At 56.0% G+C, this 16,649-nt stretch overlaps 1 protein-coding gene across 1 annotated transcript; it reads left to right on the top strand.

Moving 5' to 3' along the window:
- The first annotated feature begins 8,613 nt into the window (after positions 1 to 8,613).
- On the top strand, positions 8,614 to 13,445 carry ZIC2 (Zic family member 2). The gene is made up of 3 exons (XM_058670567.1): positions 8,614 to 9,954; positions 11,700 to 11,863; positions 12,010 to 13,445. Exons 1-3 carry the CDS (start codon positions 8,883 to 8,885, stop codon positions 12,376 to 12,378), a joined length of 1,605 nt encoding a protein of 534 aa, XP_058526550.1. The 5' UTR covers positions 8,614 to 8,882; the 3' UTR covers positions 12,379 to 13,445.
- The last annotated feature ends 3,204 nt before the right edge of the window (positions 13,446 to 16,649 follow it).

Below are 16,649 nucleotides of genomic sequence, written 5' to 3'. Positions count from 1 at the left end.
ACTGGCTCTAAGTGTAATCTCGCCACTCATCGGTTCGGTATCTGCCACCTCCAATTAGATTTAGCGGAGCGGGGGAGGAAGATATTGGGGCCGCGATTCTAATTTTTGCCTTTTGGAGGTAACAGTGACTGGGCAGGCCAGAAGGCCTCTATCCACAGGGAAGCTGCGGAGTAACACAGGGTCCGCTCCCGAATACATGCCATGCGCATGCCTCAGTTTCTCTGAAAGGAATTAGAATTGGCCCAATGAAATACTGTATTAAAAATATTGTCGCTGTTTGCTAATATACACACTTCATATTTTCCATTTCTAGTTAGAAGTTTTATGTTGAAACCATAAAAATATTTTTTTAAAGAGAGTCCCTTTTCTTGACAGTGTTTTTTTTTTTTTTAATCAAGCCTGCGGTTTTGTTCTTCCTTCCTTCCTTCCTTCTTTTTTTTTTCTTTTTAACAGAATTTGTCCCCTGTATCACTTTTGGGAGACAGAAATGTGAGATGTGCCATTCCCCCCAAAAATACGTTAGATGAACTTTTGTAAAGAAATGTTTAAAATGTATCATATGTACAATTCACAATATTCAGAAAATTAAGGGTTTAATTTTTTAAATTTTTGCTTCCCTCATAAAGCTATTAGGAAGCAACAAGGATTAGAGTATGGGTTTTTTCCCCCTTCTTTTTTGAGGTAAATCCTGTTTTCAGCTTAATTCGTTTGCAGCTTCAGTAAAAGCCCACATAAAGCCTTGATCGGGTAGTGATCTGGGAAGTAATAATAAATATTTTCAAAAGAGTGGATTTGATGGCACAATTTACATTGGTGTGAATAATGTGCAACAAGGAGCTTCCCCGTGAACCTTGGGAGTGTCCTTTCTCTTATAAAAACTGACAAGTAAACACAGGCAATGCTACCATCACATTTGAAATAGGCTTTTTCTCTAGTCTTCACACGTGCACAGAAGGAAAACATTTCTAATAAACAGCAGTGACAAAATCCACGTCTGTATTTGAAGAGGAAGACCCTTAGCACCCAGGTTTTTGTCTCCAAAACTTGAAACATCTCGAGCCAACCATGCAGGGCGCCAAGGTTGTTCGGGAGCTTGGCCAGTGCCAGGCTCGGCAGCAAACCTCCAACGGGGCTCTTCCCCACACCACCTTCAGTCCCACTCAGCACGCCGACCTCTCACGTGCTCTTCCTCTCTCTGAATTCCTTAACCATGGTGTCAAGACTTAAGTAATGGCAGCTTTAAATTCACTCCTCCAAGTTAGAAGTAAAAATAAAAACGAGAAAGAATGATCAAGAAAGATGAAAATAAACACAACCTAGCCTTTAATATACACCGTTGAGCATTTTTATTGTGTCATAAAATGGGTACCTCCAACCCCCTTCAAAATAGCTTTTCGTCAAAATTATAACTGCTTTGTTTTATTGAATTGCTGAAATTTAATGGTTTAATGGGTGAAGGCATGAAGGAAAGGCTGTAAAAATGGGAATAATGGTGCAGCAGAGCCGTGCGGAATCTGGAACCCGCCTTCTTGTACAACTCTTGTTAAACACAGCGTGATATGTATCTGTCATCGATTTAATATGTCTTAATTCAAATATAGCTCCCTGATCAATTTCTTTTTATTGAAGCCTTAAAAAAGGAGAGAGAGAGAAAAAAGTTTCTCAGGGCAATAATAGGGAGTTGGGTAGCTATTGGAAAGGAGGATATTTACAAAGTGAGTTTAATGAATATTTGCAAATTTATGACCAAATCTAGACCCTAAAAAGATCATTGACTCAGGTAAATCGACTTGAGATGCTAATTCTTAAAAGAAAGGACTAGGAGCAAAAATTCAATCAACACCAATAAGGCGCCAATAAACCGCCTGCCAATTAAAGCTGAGAATAGGCCCAGCTAGCTGGTCCTTAGGAAGGCTGGCGTGGATTTCCGGGATTGCCTTCCTTTATAAAAGAGCTTTTTATTTTGTAGACGCGCTTTTTGTTATTGTGATGACCTGCCTGACCCCAGGTGCACATTTTCTTTTTCAAGCTATTTGTGAGCCAAATCAAACCCCCTGAACTTCCCGAGTTTCTAAGAACCCAATAGACTGAGTCACACTTCCTAAATAAACACCAACAATCTCCAGGGCGTTGAAGAAAATAATTCTGGTTTTAAAAGCAGGGGACTTATAGAGGTCGTTATGCCACTTCCCCAGTGGATCGAGTCCCCGCGTTTGCACCAACCAAGCCCCACAAGCTCATGTCTTTGGCCGTGTTTTTAGCAGCGGAGGTGCCGGTGCGAAGACGCCCCTTTTGGGGTGCATTCCTGGGCCTGTGCGTTCCAGATTTCTGTTGCACCCCGAACCCCAGCCGCCTTCCAGCCTCCCAAATAAAGGCACGAAGAGGCAGGCAAGGTGAGAGGTACAGTAAATGACCGGCAGGTCACTCGGCTCCCAGCTCCTAGAGGCCGAAAATGCGGCCTCTGGGATCCTCGCGGGCATCCGCGACTTCATGCGGCGCAGAGGGAGTGTCCGCGCGGCTGGCCCGCTCCCGCGTGCCCTCCGTCTCTCCCTGCCCACAACCAAGTTTCCAGCGATGGGTGTGGGCAATTAATAAACTCCAAGGGAAGTGAATTGGACATTTCCTGGCTTTTGAGCCTTTGTTTGATTGTTTCTGCAGGCGGGAGGAGGGGGCCACTGGGGGTTGGAGGGGCGGACCAGAAAGAAAGGAGCTGGGGAACCCACCGGGGCCGCCTTTTATTGCCTTGCAATTGCTTTACGACTCGCTGGTCCCGCGTGATTTCTGCCAGAGCGGCCTCCTCACGGCAGGGCTGGGTGCCCGGCGGGGTGGGAGAGGCTCGTGCCATTTGAGAGGCGTCGAAGACGGGTTCAAGGGCGGAGGAGTAGGGGGAAGGGGGATGAGGGAAAGATAGAAGGACCTTTGGCGTCCAGCTCTGGAGCACCAACGAGTGTATAATGGACGCGCGGCTGAGGAACTGCTTGCCCACAGCCGCCCGAGAAGGCGGTGGGGGTCGGTAACAGCTCTAAAAGGCACGGGAGCGGGGCAGAGGGGTCGTCTAGGCCAAGCTTCTCAGGGCCGGAAGTGATGGGTGTTTGTGGTTCCAGGACTTTTGCCAAATCAGGTTCCCCAGGCAGCCAGGCACGGCCCTTCCCCTCCTGGCCACCCCTCTACCTTGACCACCTGAGGACTGGGCTCTGTGATTTTTGAGTCCTTTGGGTGCCTCAGTGTGAACTGGCCTTTCATTCCTGCCCTCCTGAGCTCTCTCTGCTCCATCCTCATCCTTATGTTCCATGCCTGAGTGTGGCTCAGAATGGTCCAAAATGTGTGTCTTGCCCAAGTGTAGGATCTCTGTCAGGCAAGTGCATGGATTTACTGAAGATAAAAAGGCAAGAGTTTGGAGCAGCTTGGCTGTGAGGCTTGTGTTCCGTTATGTGGGTAGGCAGGATTTGGACCCATCCTGCAGCCAGTTGGCCTTTGTGGTTAAAAGCTGTTGAAAATCACCACCCTCTCATTCCTCCACTCTCAAAGAGTACATTGGGTAGAAAAAAATTAGTATGTCGTCAAATACTGCCATTTGATTATCAGTCATTTTGCCCCTCAGAGAAGGCTTTGGAGAAAGGCCTTTGACTGACCTTTAACCATTAGGGCTGGGAAATAAACCATCACGTGTCCTACAATCTGTTCAGACACTCAAAACTTGAACCGCGAAAGTCCTGGCCATGTGCGAGGCTCGCAGAATCCCCACCCCCAGCATTTATTCTCAAGGTGTGTTTTTCCCCTTCAGTCTTTATCCTTTAAATTATTCTCAGTAACAAAGGAAAAGAAGGAGGAAGAGAGGAAATTGTGTGGTTATTAACAATTCACGTGCCTCAGGTAGCACACACACTCAACACCCCTTGCCGTATCTACACTTCACTACCGGAAGAAGCTGTTGAGATAAATCAAATCGTGACACATTGATGGATTTACTGGTGTAAGCAATATGGTTGACATATGGCATTGTTCTATATGAATGACAGCATAAATTGTATTACAAAGTCTGTTGCAATAATACTGCAGTTTATTGGAAAGCGACTCGCCTGTCATCAGAGTCACCCTCTCTGGCTGTAAGTTTGTCTGGGAGCCCAAGGAAAGAGGCTCCGGAGGATAATTCAACACATTCGTGTACACCAAGGCTGCTGCCTTTTTGTTTGTTCGGCTCTGTCACATAGGCAGTGCTCCTCCGGTGAGGAAAGAGGAAACCAGGCCGACACTTCCTTTTGCAAAACCACAGCTACTGTCACCAAGGGCAGTAAAAGGCAGGGTGGCTGGTGGTTTCTTGCTTTCTTTTTTTCTGGAGTTCCTTTTGACAAATTCATAAATATTTTCACTGAACCGCTGGTGAGCACATATTATTTTATAGGGAGACTTTTTAGAAGCCCAGTAATAAAACTGTAAATTTTGGCTGTAGGAGGAAGAGAAATTCATGGAGCAGGCCGGAGAGGACTTTATCTCGCGTCACCACCACACTCCCCACCCAACTGCCCCTCCTTAAAAAAGGGCATTGAAACGTCCCAACACTGGCTGGTATTTTCACAATGTCCCACTCTTTCCCATCACACTTCTCTCACATCTTGACAAAGAACTTTTGTTCTAGGTGAGTTTTACAGATGGGGCTGCCCTGCCACACACGTGGTCCTTCCTGGGTCAGGGGTCACCCAGCCCAGGAGTGGTTGAGAAGCTGAATCAAAGGGGACCTGCAACTTAATATCCTGTTGATGAGCTTGTTGAATTTATGAGTGTATGACACAGACGATGAGGTTGGAAGCCTGTGAACCTTGTCTCGCCCCCTTCTACCCTCTTTTTTTTTTGTCCAGGTTATGCAAGAGAGCTTATGGCACCATCTCTTCCCCCAGCTCCCCTCCCAAGATCTGCACACCTCTCCTTAAGTGGCCTTGGGTTTTCTTTGCTGGTTTGTTTTGTTTGGCTTCTGCTATCCAGCAAAGTATATATACCCCATGTGTGTGAGAGAGGGTATGGTGGGTTTGTACTCTATGAAAGAACCCAGCTGACGTGTTCTGTTCACGGGCGCCGTCTTGTTCGCTGGGGTTGCAGATTCCTTGCAGACATCTGAGATGCCGGTGAGCCTACAGCTCGCTGCACTTGCACAGGAAACCGGCCTATGCCCGCGCGTGCGGGGGCCCACAGCCTCCCTGTCCCAGGAGCTGGCCCTGCCAGTGCGGGCGCTGTATAACACTTGGAAAGGACAATGTTGGGAAACTTACAAAGAAGGAATGGATTTGCCCAACTGAGAAACCCCACGATTCTGCCGCCGTGACAGCCTGGCCCTTTCAGAAACCTGTTGAAAAACTGGAGTCACACGTGTAACGCAGCCTGGCCTCTCCCCCACGCCCTCCTTCCAGCCAAGGATCCCCAGTCTCCTTTGCAGGCGATAATTTCTGAAAGCTTCTGCAAGCCTTTTCCCCCTTCTTCTCCCTTGCTCTCCTTGCACTTCCCTTTCCTTCTTCTTCTTTTTTTTTCTTTCCCAATACTATGTCAAGAAGGAAAGGGTTCTGCATTTTGTAGAGAAAGAAAGCACTTCTGAGAGGGACGGCGACGTGACTTTGAACTTGGCTCAGCTGCTCTGTGTCCTGTGGAGAGAGGAGGACTGGAGCCGGGAGCGAATAGTCAGGAGGGCCCAGGCTGCGGGGTCTCCGGCGGGTATGAAGGCGTCCGCCCCCCCAGCCCCGGGCGCGAGCCAGCGCCCAGCCGCGCCGTCGCGGAACCGCGGGCGCCGCAAAGGAGAAATCAAAGCGAGCCGAGAGAATAGGGGGTGCGCGAGCGAGTGGGAAAGAAGAAAACTTGGAAGTGGGACGGCTTGAAAGCAGGCAGGCAGGCAGGCCAGGCTATGGGTTCTCGGGGCAGCTCACATTCAACAGCTAAGGACGCTTCTTTCCAAGTTGTGTGTTTCTTTTTCGGGGTAGTGTCTCCTCAATACCTTATCCCCTCCCCTCCCCTCCGGTGTAAATCCATGAATAAGGTTAACAACCGCAAAACGCCGGGCACTTGGCAACCTGTAACGGCTACCAGGAGGACACAGATATTCCTTCCGGTCTCACTGCCCACCTGCCTGCCTCAGACTCCCATCAGTGAAGGGGGTAGTCTGACACCTGCCCTTGGTCCCTCTTCGGAGAAAGAGATGGGGGAACTGGGATGTGAGGAAGAGAGCACTTTGCCTTTTCAGGGCAGTCTCAAACGCGTTCAGATCTGTGGAGAAGCCTCCATTTCCTTTATCGTCCCACCCCCACTTAGGCAGACCCGCAGTGTGGGTGGGAGGCAAGCAGGGGGCTCAGGTGGCCCGGAGGAGGGGGCTGCAAGCAGCCCTGGTCGGCGGAGACCCGCTTCTGCGGGCAGTGGTGGCCCGTGGCGGCGCCAAGAGCCTGGGCAGCGTCAGTCACGGCGAGCTAGATAAGGATCCTTCCCGCCTTTTTTGGTGTTTGGTCCATTCCGCTCCAGCACAGACGAGATGCGCCTGTCCTTTCCTCGCATTTTATTTCAAACACTGCCTAGGCATGTGAGGGGTGGGGAAGCAGCCCTCCAGGCCAGCGGGGCGCTGGCCCCAGGACGTGCCTTCACACCTCGGCCTGCAGCCCGCCGCCTCTCCGGGTACCTCGTGAGCTTTGCCGGCCGAGGCCCGGACGAGGTCCGACGCGGCGGGGGGACGCCAGGGGCCCGGGGCGAGGAGGCTGGCTGCTCTGGGAGCGCCCGGGTACCCGCTCCAAAGTTTTGAAGTCCTCCAAATCTGGCAGTTTCTTCTCCGGAGGCCCACAGCCTGACCCGCGGCCAACAACCCCGCCCGGCCTGAGCCTTGCTGGGCCGCGGGGCGCCCCACACCTCTCCAGTCCCCGTGGCAGCGGTCCCGGCTTCTGGACGTGCACCCCGAGGGTGCCACAGTCTTTCAACCTCTTCCAAACGGCCCCCTCCCTTGCGGGGCTGCTGCCCGGTGTTTACTGCTGTAATCGGAGAACAGGAGCCGCGGGGAGTAGGGGGGTGGGAGTCCAGCGTGCCGGGGCTGGGGGAACGGGCTGAGGGGCATGTGGGGGCGAGCTTGGCTCGACTTACGCCCACCGATGCCCACCTGCCTTCACCTGCGCTTTTAATACCACCGAGTAGGGGTTACTAAGGCGCGGGGGAGAATAGGGAGCGTGTGGGGCAGCGGCTGCCCAGTCCCAGGCACGCCCCGCGGCACTCCCGAGCCAGCCTCCCGCCGCCCGGCCTGATCGCTCCCCACCCGGGTAGCTCGGGCTCCGCCGGGAGCTGCTCGGATCGTGGGGGCAGGCGGTGGCCTCCGCGGAAGGCCGCGAGCCGAGCGAGCGAGCAGTCCCCGGGCCTGTGCAGCGCCTGCGCCCAAGCTCCCGGGAGCGCCGAGGAACGGCCACGGGCGAGGCGCCGCGAGCCGGCAGCGTGGGCCGGCGGGCACGTTCGGCGGCTGCTGCCGGGGCGGCGGGGCTCCCGGCGAGCGGGGCGGGAGGGGCGGGCCGGCGGCGGGGCGGGGGCGCCGGAGTGACACGGTCGCCGCGCCAATGGCGGCGCGGGGCGGGCGCGCGGGCGGGGGCCACCGTTAAAGGGGCGGCGTGGCCGGAGGCCCGGCTCGGAGCCCGCGGGAGGAAGGGAGGGAGGCCGGGCAGGCTCCGCGGGGGCGCGGGGGCAGGGGAGGGAGAAAGGAGGAGAAGGAAAATAAAAAATAAAAGGCTGTGCCGGCAACCACCGAAACAAACGGAGGTGGTGGTCGTCGCCGCCCGAAGAGGAGCCCCCCCCACCCGGTTCTCCCCACTTGCTCCGTGGGGTCCTCGCCGGTGAGGCTGCCTGCCCCGCGGCCCGGCGGCTGGAGGAAGGGGGATAAGCCAGGGATCACTTTTTCTTTATTGTTATTGTTTTTTCCGCTCGGCCTCCTCCTCTTCCTCCTCCCTCCACCCCCGCTTGCCTTCTCCCCTCCCACAGTCCTCGTCCCCCTCCTCCCCCGCCTCCTCCCGCACAACTTAAAGAAAAGAGGGAGCCGCACGATCGCTTCCTTCATCGGGGGAATTCGTGGGCACTGCAAGTTTACGCGAGGCGCAGCCAATGCCAAGCGCGGAGGACGTGGAGGGCTAAACACCGCAGCCGCGGCGCCGAACAATACCCGCAGCGCGTGGGACGGCGCGAGCAGGGCCGAGGGGGAGGGAGCGGCCGCCTGGTCACCGCCTGCCACCCGGGCGCCCCCGCCGCGATCAGGTGGACCCGCGAGCCTGCGGGGCCCGGGCGCTGTCCTCGCGCGCGCTCTCACCCGCCCGCCGGCCTGCGCTCGGCCACCGCCGCCCTCCGGCCCGGGGGCACCGCCGCTGTCTTGGTTTCCGCCTGCGGGCGCCGCTCGGCTCAGCCGGGCCAGGGTCCGCGGGGCGGGAGAGCCGGAGAGTGCGTGCGCGCGCGGGGACGCGCAGGGGTGGGGGCCGCGGCGCTCGCCCCCGGTGGCCCCCCCCTCTCCGCTCGGCTCCACACACCTCCCTCCCGCTCCCTCCTCCCGCCCGCCCTCCCCTGCCCTGCCCGCCCGCCCCCGCCGCAGCTGCTTTAATACACTTTGGTCCTCCGCCTGGCTTTGGACTCTTATCCTCCTCCACCTCCTCCTCCTCCTCCCGCGCCTCCTCCTCCTCCTCCGCCGCCGCCTCCTCTTCCTCTCCGCGCCTTCGTTCTGCGCTCGGCCACCGGAGGCAGATCCAGGCGGCGGTGGAGGAGGCGGGCGCAGGAGCGCGGCTCCCGGGACTGAAGGCGCCGCTAGCCCAGCCGCCTGCGCCCGAAGCCCGGCGCTCGCCGGACTCGGCGCGCGGATCCGGAGAAAGGGAACCGCGGGGCGGGCGGACGCGCTGGCCATGCTCCTGGACGCGGGGCCGCAATTCCCGGCCATCGGGGTGGGCAGCTTCGCGCGCCATCATCACCATTCGGCCGCGGCGGCTGCGGCGGCGGCCGCTGAGATGCAAGACCGTGAACTGAGCCTAGCGGCGGCGCAGAACGGCTTCGTGGACTCGGCGGCCGCGCACATGGGCGCCTTCAAGCTCAATCCCGGCGCGCACGAACTGTCGCCTGGCCAGAGTTCGGCATTCACGTCGCAGGGCCCCGGCGCCTACCCTGGCTCCGCTGCTGCCGCCGCTGCTGCCGCAGCGCTCGGGCCCCACGCCGCGCACGTCGGCTCCTACTCTGGGCCGCCCTTCAACTCCACTCGGGACTTCTTGTTCCGCAGCCGCGGCTTCGGGGACTCGGCGCCTGGCGGTGGGCAGCACGGGCTGTTCGGGCCGGGCGCGGGCGGCCTGCACCACGCGCACTCGGACGCACAGGGCCACCTCCTCTTCCCCGGCCTCCCGGAACAGCATGGGCCGCACGGTTCGCAGAATGTGCTCAACGGGCAGATGCGCCTCGGGCTGCCCGGCGAGGTGTTTGGGCGCTCGGAGCAATACCGCCAAGTGGCGAGCCCGCGGACCGACCCCTACTCGGCGGCGCAGCTCCACAACCAGTACGGCCCCATGAATATGAACATGGGTATGAACATGGCAGCGGCCGCGGCCCACCACCACCACCATCACCACCACCCCGGTGCCTTTTTCCGCTACATGCGGCAGCAGTGCATCAAGCAGGAGCTCATCTGCAAGTGGATCGACCCGGAGCAGCTGAGCAACCCCAAGAAGAGCTGTAACAAAACTTTCAGCACCATGCACGAGCTGGTGACACACGTTTCGGTGGAGCACGTCGGCGGCCCGGAGCAGAGCAACCACGTCTGCTTCTGGGAGGAGTGTCCGCGCGAAGGCAAACCCTTCAAGGCCAAATACAAACTGGTCAACCACATCCGCGTGCACACCGGCGAGAAGCCTTTCCCCTGCCCCTTCCCGGGCTGCGGCAAGGTCTTCGCGCGCTCCGAGAACCTCAAGATCCACAAAAGGACCCATACAGGTAACCGTGGGCCGGCACTGGGACAGCAGCGAGGTTGGGAGGGAAAGAGGCGCAGGAGATGCCGAGCGGGCGCACGGGGAGAGGGGGGTGCGGACCCTGGGTCCTGGCCGCCAGGCGCCAGCTGGGCCCGGGAGTGCGAGATACTTTGTGTACGTGAGCGAGATTGCCGGCTGCTTGTTTTTGTTGGAGGATGAAAGAATAGGATCGGATTTTATTTTTTCCATGTGCGGAAATTGGAGTCCCACATGACCAGGGTAATATCAAATGTGCGTTTTGGGTGTTGCAACTGCTTGGTTTGCTCAGCCTGGGTGGATATTTTCCGTCCAAAGGAGAACACAAAAAAATGAAAACCGTTCTCGATTCGGTGCCCGGGAAGCGAGCCTAGATAGGGGGTCTTGCCAGCTCGTCTGAATGCGCTTTTCGGCTCCCGGCGCGCGTCTGGGTTGGAGGGGCTGGTATGTTTTCCCACTTCTTGAGACTCCGCGTTCCCAAACGCCCTTCCGCGGAGTGTTTCCGTGAAGTGTTTGGTGTGAGCCGAAGTTGTAAAGGCTTTCTCCATTTTTAAGCGCCCGACTCGGGGCGGCGGCTTTAGGTGGTTTCACAGCAATTTGTAGAAATTCTCAAATAGGCTTCCCGAGGGTTTGCGATTCCAAATTTGGACCCACAGCCCTCCGGGCAGCCAGAGCCTGGGGCTGCGCGGCCCCGCTGGGGCATCGTGAGGAGGAACCAAACCACCGGAGAAGGCGCCCCGCGTTCATAGATTATTCATGTCTGACCAGGTCCCAGCCAAAATCGTGCCAGACGATTCCCTAAAACAAAGCCAAATGTTGTAGCAACTTCTCTCGTCAATATTTACCCCGGAGTGGGGATGCGCCAGCGGCCTATTGTTCTCTTCCGGGAAGGGAGGGAGCCGAGGTGCGAGACAAGCTTTTAACAAGGTTTAAAATTCGAGAAATGTATTTGCATGAAATGCTTGCTTTCTAGTCCCAGCCCGAGCGGATGTCTTTTAAGAAAACAATTTAGGTGCTAATGGAATTTCATGTTAAACGGTACCCCCCCCCCCCGGGAGGAGCACCCGACTTCTCACACCTCTGTAGGACTCCCAGCCTTTGGAATTCTGGCTACAGGATGTGGGCACCACCAGAACAGGGAACCTAGGAGGCTCGCACAGCTTTAGCGACGCCTACCTACCACCACAGCTTTTTGCGGCAGCTGCCTTATCTTAAAAGATTTCACCTAATTTCTCTCTCAAGACTGGCGAGGATGGGGAGTAGGATGGTCAACTGCGCTTGCAGACTTTTGGATGCAGAAATACTGGCTCAGCCTCTCCCAGCCCCAAACGCTAGTGCACAGCAGCTCCAAATCCTAATTGCCAACAGCAGCCCAGCAGCCTGTCATTCTCATAATGCCCCAAATATTTTGTCACAACAACAGCTTCTCCATGGCGAGACCAACTTGTTCTCGAGCTGTGAATCCAAAAAGCTCTATATAGAAGGGGGGTGGGAGGCGCCCAGGGCTCGGACTCGTTGCAAATCCAAGAAGACTGGGAGACAGGCTTGGGGAGAAGGAAAACACGCTAGCAGCTTGCGGGAAGTGTCAGTCGAGGGTCTGAAGGGTGGGCGGGTGAAGGGAAGCTACTGCTATCTTCTGGAGGCCCTTCCACCCACCCTGTCGATCGGTCGCCCTGGGTTGCCTTCTGGGGTGCATTGGGTGTCCGCCGAAGCGGCCGTGTTTGCCGTTCACAGGGGAGAAGCCTTTCCAGTGCGAGTTCGAGGGCTGTGACCGGCGCTTCGCCAACAGCAGCGACCGCAAGAAGCACATGCATGTGCACACCTCCGATAAACCCTATCTCTGCAAGATGTGCGACAAGTCCTACACGCACCCCAGCTCGCTGCGCAAGCACATGAAGGTACCAGCGCGGCGGCCGGGCCGGGGAGCCCGGGGGGCGCACGGCCGGTTCCGGGGGGCGCGTCCCGTCCCCAGGGGCCCAGCCTCACAGCAGCTGCACTCACACCCAGTCCCCTCTGGTCTCCCCTCCCGGCTTTTGTCTTGCAGGTCCATGAGTCCTCCCCTCAGGGCTCGGAGTCCTCCCCGGCCGCCAGCTCGGGCTATGAGTCCTCCACGCCCCCGGGGCTCGTGTCCCCCAGTGCCGAGCCCCAGAGCAGTTCCAACCTGTCCCCGGCGGCGGCGGCGGCTGCTGCTGCGGCGGCTGCAGCGGCGGCGGCGGCGGCGGTGTCCGCGGTGCACCGGAGCGGAGGCTCGGCCGGCGGCTCGAGCGGCGGGGCGGCCGGCAGCTCCGGCTCCGGCAGCAGCGGGGGTGGCGGCGGGGCGGGCGGCGGGGGCGGCGGCAGCTCCGGCGGGGGCAGCGGGACAGCCGGGGGCCACAGCGGCCTGTCCTCAAACTTCAATGAATGGTACGTGTGAGGGGCCATGGCCCCGTCTCCTCCTCTCCCCGTCCTCCCTACCCGGGCGCACCTTTGATCTGGTGTTCAAACTAGGAATCGGATTTGGATGAGGATGAGGGTAATTTTACCAGCAGAATTTTTAAAACTTTGTTTTTCTAAAAAAAAAAAGAAAATCTAGGCATTGAAGGAAAAAATTCTTTCTGGAGTTTCTTAAACCGAAGATATATTAAAAAAAAAAAAAAAGAAAAGAAAAAAATTTGAAAAAAAAAAGAAAAATATTGAGCCACCGCCCTGCCCACTCTCCACCCCCTGCCCTCCGTCTTCCGAACGGACTGTACATAACAGACCCCCTCCCCCGAGGCGGTTTTGTGAGGCTCCTCGGTGTCTAGAAGTTTGTCTGTGGGTAAAAACTCCCTGGGTCGCCTTTCTGCCCTGGCCTCCCCACCCCCCCTTCCCTTCCTTGCCAAGTGATGCGCTTTCTCTTCTCACTTTTTAGTTGACCCGGGTTCTTTTTTAAGTAAAGTGGAAGCAAATGGTTTATTTTGTGTTGTGGTATTGAATATTGTGTTCATTTTTACGAGGCAATTTGATTGTAAACTTCATGCAACTATAGACTGGGGGGAAAAAAAAACACCAACCGAGCCGTGCCAAAGTCTCCCCGTTCCTTCAGCACACCCATTGCTGCACCCGCCACCACCTCCACCACCAACGCTTGTGAATGTATTTTTTCTGTTAGCTGGGTTTACATGTGATGTTTTAGTGCTTTTGCAAGTTCAATTTGTTAGTTCCTGTACGAGAGATTGTGGAGGGAAAAATAAACGTTGTGCCGTTAGCTTTTTCCGTCATAACACCCTCCTTCTGTAAATACCCATGACCATATTTATCCATTTGTAATTAAATTATGGTATTAACTTGCTACAGAGGAAACAATATTTATAAAGAATGTTTCTTAACTATAAATATGTACAATTGTGGGCATAAACTCAGATTTTTTTTATTTGAAGGTTTTAAGTGGTTTGATCATTTCTTGTGATATGTTTTGAGAGTAATGCATACAGAAATATAATAAAATGTGTTGAAACTGCAAGAAGATGTTATTCCTTTTCTCTCTCTCTCCCCCAACACAGGGATTGAAAGAGACGGAGGTTGACATTGCCTGGATGGGCAAGTGCTCTAGATGGTGGGAGGTACTGCTGGGGTTCCGGGGAGGAAGGTGTGTGGATGCCTAGGAAAGCCCCTTAACTGTCCCCTTGGCACAAAGTTTCAAAATTATTTTGCCCACCCTTTGTGTGGTAGCTGAGAGGGAATTAAATTTTTGGAAAGCCACTGTGAGGACTGGCAGCAAGAACCTTCAGAGAGTCTAATGACCCCATTATCTAAGGGAATGCCTGCCTTTCTCCCAGCGCCTTGGCCTAAACTAAGAGCACTAAACATTTCCTTATTTGTTTTCTTCCCTCCCCTAACTCCCTTCCTCTCCCTGCCTCTGAAAAGCTGAGGTACAGTTATTTTTAATTGCACGTTTCAAAACTGAGCCGAGTACTTTTGTTTTTGAACTTGGTCCTGATGATGGGTCCTTTTAAAGGGGTCTGTTTTGTGCCAAGTTTATTCTTGAAATTTGAAGCGTTAGGGTTATTGGACACACCCAGCATATTTTTAAGCAGGATGTTCAAACGCGGGTGATGATGCACTCCACAGGCTAAACTTTGTTTGGGAGAGCAAACTACCTCTTAGCCCCCTAAATAAGAGAACTCTTCAGGAACCCACCAGAACAAAACAGAAAAAGACAAAGATTGCCCTGAGGGAGGGACTTGGAGCACCGGCCATCAGCTTTTCTCGAAGCTTGCCAGCCTCCCACCCTTCCAGCTGGATGCTCCCAAAAAGAAGGAAAAAATAACTTTAATAACCAAAGCGTGGGTGTGGGAAACTTAAGTCCTGGATTCTTCAAAGACAGCTCCACTTCCCTGGGTGCCCCTGCGTAGAAGTGTGGAGTTATCCCCTCCCACCCCACCCCACCCCCCGCCCCAGGGATGCAGCGACTGGGGCTGGGGACAGGGAAGGTGGCAACACACCTCCGTGCCGCCACATCCTTCCATGGCCCTCAGTTGAGCTGCAGGGCAAGGCAGGCCTGGCCATTAGACACTGTGCTGCCTGTTTGGAAAGGGACAATCTACGTCCAGCCTGGTGGGGGGGGGAGCGGGACATGGGTGGCAGACAGCAGACTCGCCCTCCCCAGCGACCCCGAAACGGCCCTAGTGCTAACTCTTGAAACAATCAGGCCCCTATTAAAATCAAATTTATAACCCCTAATAATATTAAGAAAAATTATTAAAAATAATTGGCATATGTTCCTGATCCTTGGGAGCAGTCATGGAGCTCATTCTAAACTGTATTGGTTTCTTCCAAAGCCCTCCACCCCCAGGGGGGATGGCGAGGGGGAGTCAGATTAAATATTTATTATAACTTGAGTAAAAATAAAACTGTCTACTCCAAATGTTTTCAACTTTCTCACTTTTGTGTATGTGTAAACTGCTGGTTTTGAGACAGTTTCAGTTAAGGAGAAAGGGACTAGGGGTGGGGGGGCATTTTCTCCTTCCGTGGGTGGGGAGAAGGGGAACCGTCCCAAGAGAAGGATGGTCCCATAGCACCCTGCACTTCCCTGCTTTTCAGGTCTGAAGGTCGAGAGGCCTGTCTGAGCCCCCGCCTAAGTCCCGGGGGATGAGAATAAAATGTGAAGGGTTGAGGCTTCGGGGAGGATCGCAGCCCGGGGTCTCCCCATGCGTCTTGTGCTGCACCGAAGCGGGCGCCAGCAGCTCTCCTGCCGCAACGTAGCTCGGTGTCGCGGCCTCACCCCAGAGAGTGTGCCCTGGCCTCCCAGCAGGCTGCCCTGGCTGGCCCTCTCACTTCTCCTAGGCCCTTGCAATCCGGGGGACTGGATGGGGGGAAGAAGTCGGCACCCGAGTGTCAGAGGAGCAGTCCACATGTCAGAACTGCTTTGCAGAGAACGCGCGAGGCCGGCTCGCGGCCCACGAGCCCGTAGGAGCCTGCGCCAGGAGCTCGGACACCGGACACAGCCGTGGGGCGCAGGGTTCCCCTCCCTCTCCCGTGCTTTCAGGTCTGCACGGGGCCTGAACTTCCAGGTCCCCCGACTCCACAGCGGCAGAACTGGAGGCCGTCCGTACCTCCCCCGGGGGCCCGCAGGACGGGCCACGTACACCGGACGCCGGTTCCTGCCCGCCACCGCCATCAACTTGAACTCGGGCACATCCCGAGCTCGGTTCCCTTCCCGCCCGTCGCTCCAGCAGCCAGCGAGGAACTTGCTGATAAGGAGTAGCTTCATCCGGAGGCAGCTGGAGCCCCCTCGGGAGGCCCATCATCATTATTATTAATTATCGTGATCCTCGCTGCATTATTAATGGCCACAGTGATAACTGGCATCGGTATCAGCTTCACCCGGGTCACTGATGTTCCCCCGCAAAGGACCCGGGCGAAAAGGGGGGGTCACTGCTGGAGCAGAGGCCATGCGGCGCTGGCGTCTCAGCTCCGGGAGCTAAGGCCGCGGCCGTGCGTCCCAGGCCCCGCACGCGGGTACCACGCGGGTACCATGCCGCCCGGGGCCTCATACTTACTCTAGGCCTTTCTCCTCTGCACTCCCTAGCCCCTTTGTCTGTTTTTCCAGGGTTATATTTTCCATTTCCAGTGGTGTCTTTTTTCCATAGGAACACACCACAGACTGAGCCAGCCCCGAGCTCTGAGACGCAAGCAGCCTGGGCCACCCTCCTTCCCCAAGCATGGATCCTGGTTGAGGCCTCAGGGCCTGTGGGAGAAGGGGGGGCGATTCTTTGGAGGTCACTGGTGGGGTCAGTGCCAGCACCTGCCAGGTGCTCACTGTTCCCACTCCCTAAGAACGCAAAGGTCTCGGGCACCTTGGGGTGTACAGAAAGCGACCTGCGGGGGTCCAGAGAATACTGGGGGGGGGGGGGCGGTCTGCGGTCTCACCGAAACCTGGAGCTCTCTGCCCGTTGCAGCGACACCACTAACCAAGACCACGGTGGGAAAAGGAAAAGTCGCCCACCCCTAACCCCAGCTGACTGTTGGGGTTTTTATGGTACGGAACAATCGAGGTCCTTCCAGCCTGGATTGCAGGGACCGGCCAAAGCCCTCAAGGCAGTCCTGATGGGCACCGGGGAGGCAGGAGGCTTCTTGGGCTGTTACAAACCCGAGCTTCCATAATGCGCGGCCCTGGTAACCGAGTTCACGGCCAAGGCTGCGGGCCACTGGGACCGGGTCTCC

The sequence above is a fragment of the Ochotona princeps genome, chromosome 12 (genome assembly GCF_030435755.1).
Source record: "Ochotona princeps isolate mOchPri1 chromosome 12, mOchPri1.hap1, whole genome shotgun sequence".
Classification (NCBI taxonomy): Eukaryota; Metazoa; Chordata; class Mammalia; order Lagomorpha; family Ochotonidae; genus Ochotona; species Ochotona princeps.
Note: the sequence above shows the minus strand (reverse complement) of the source record. Positions and strands in the feature narration are given on the sequence as shown.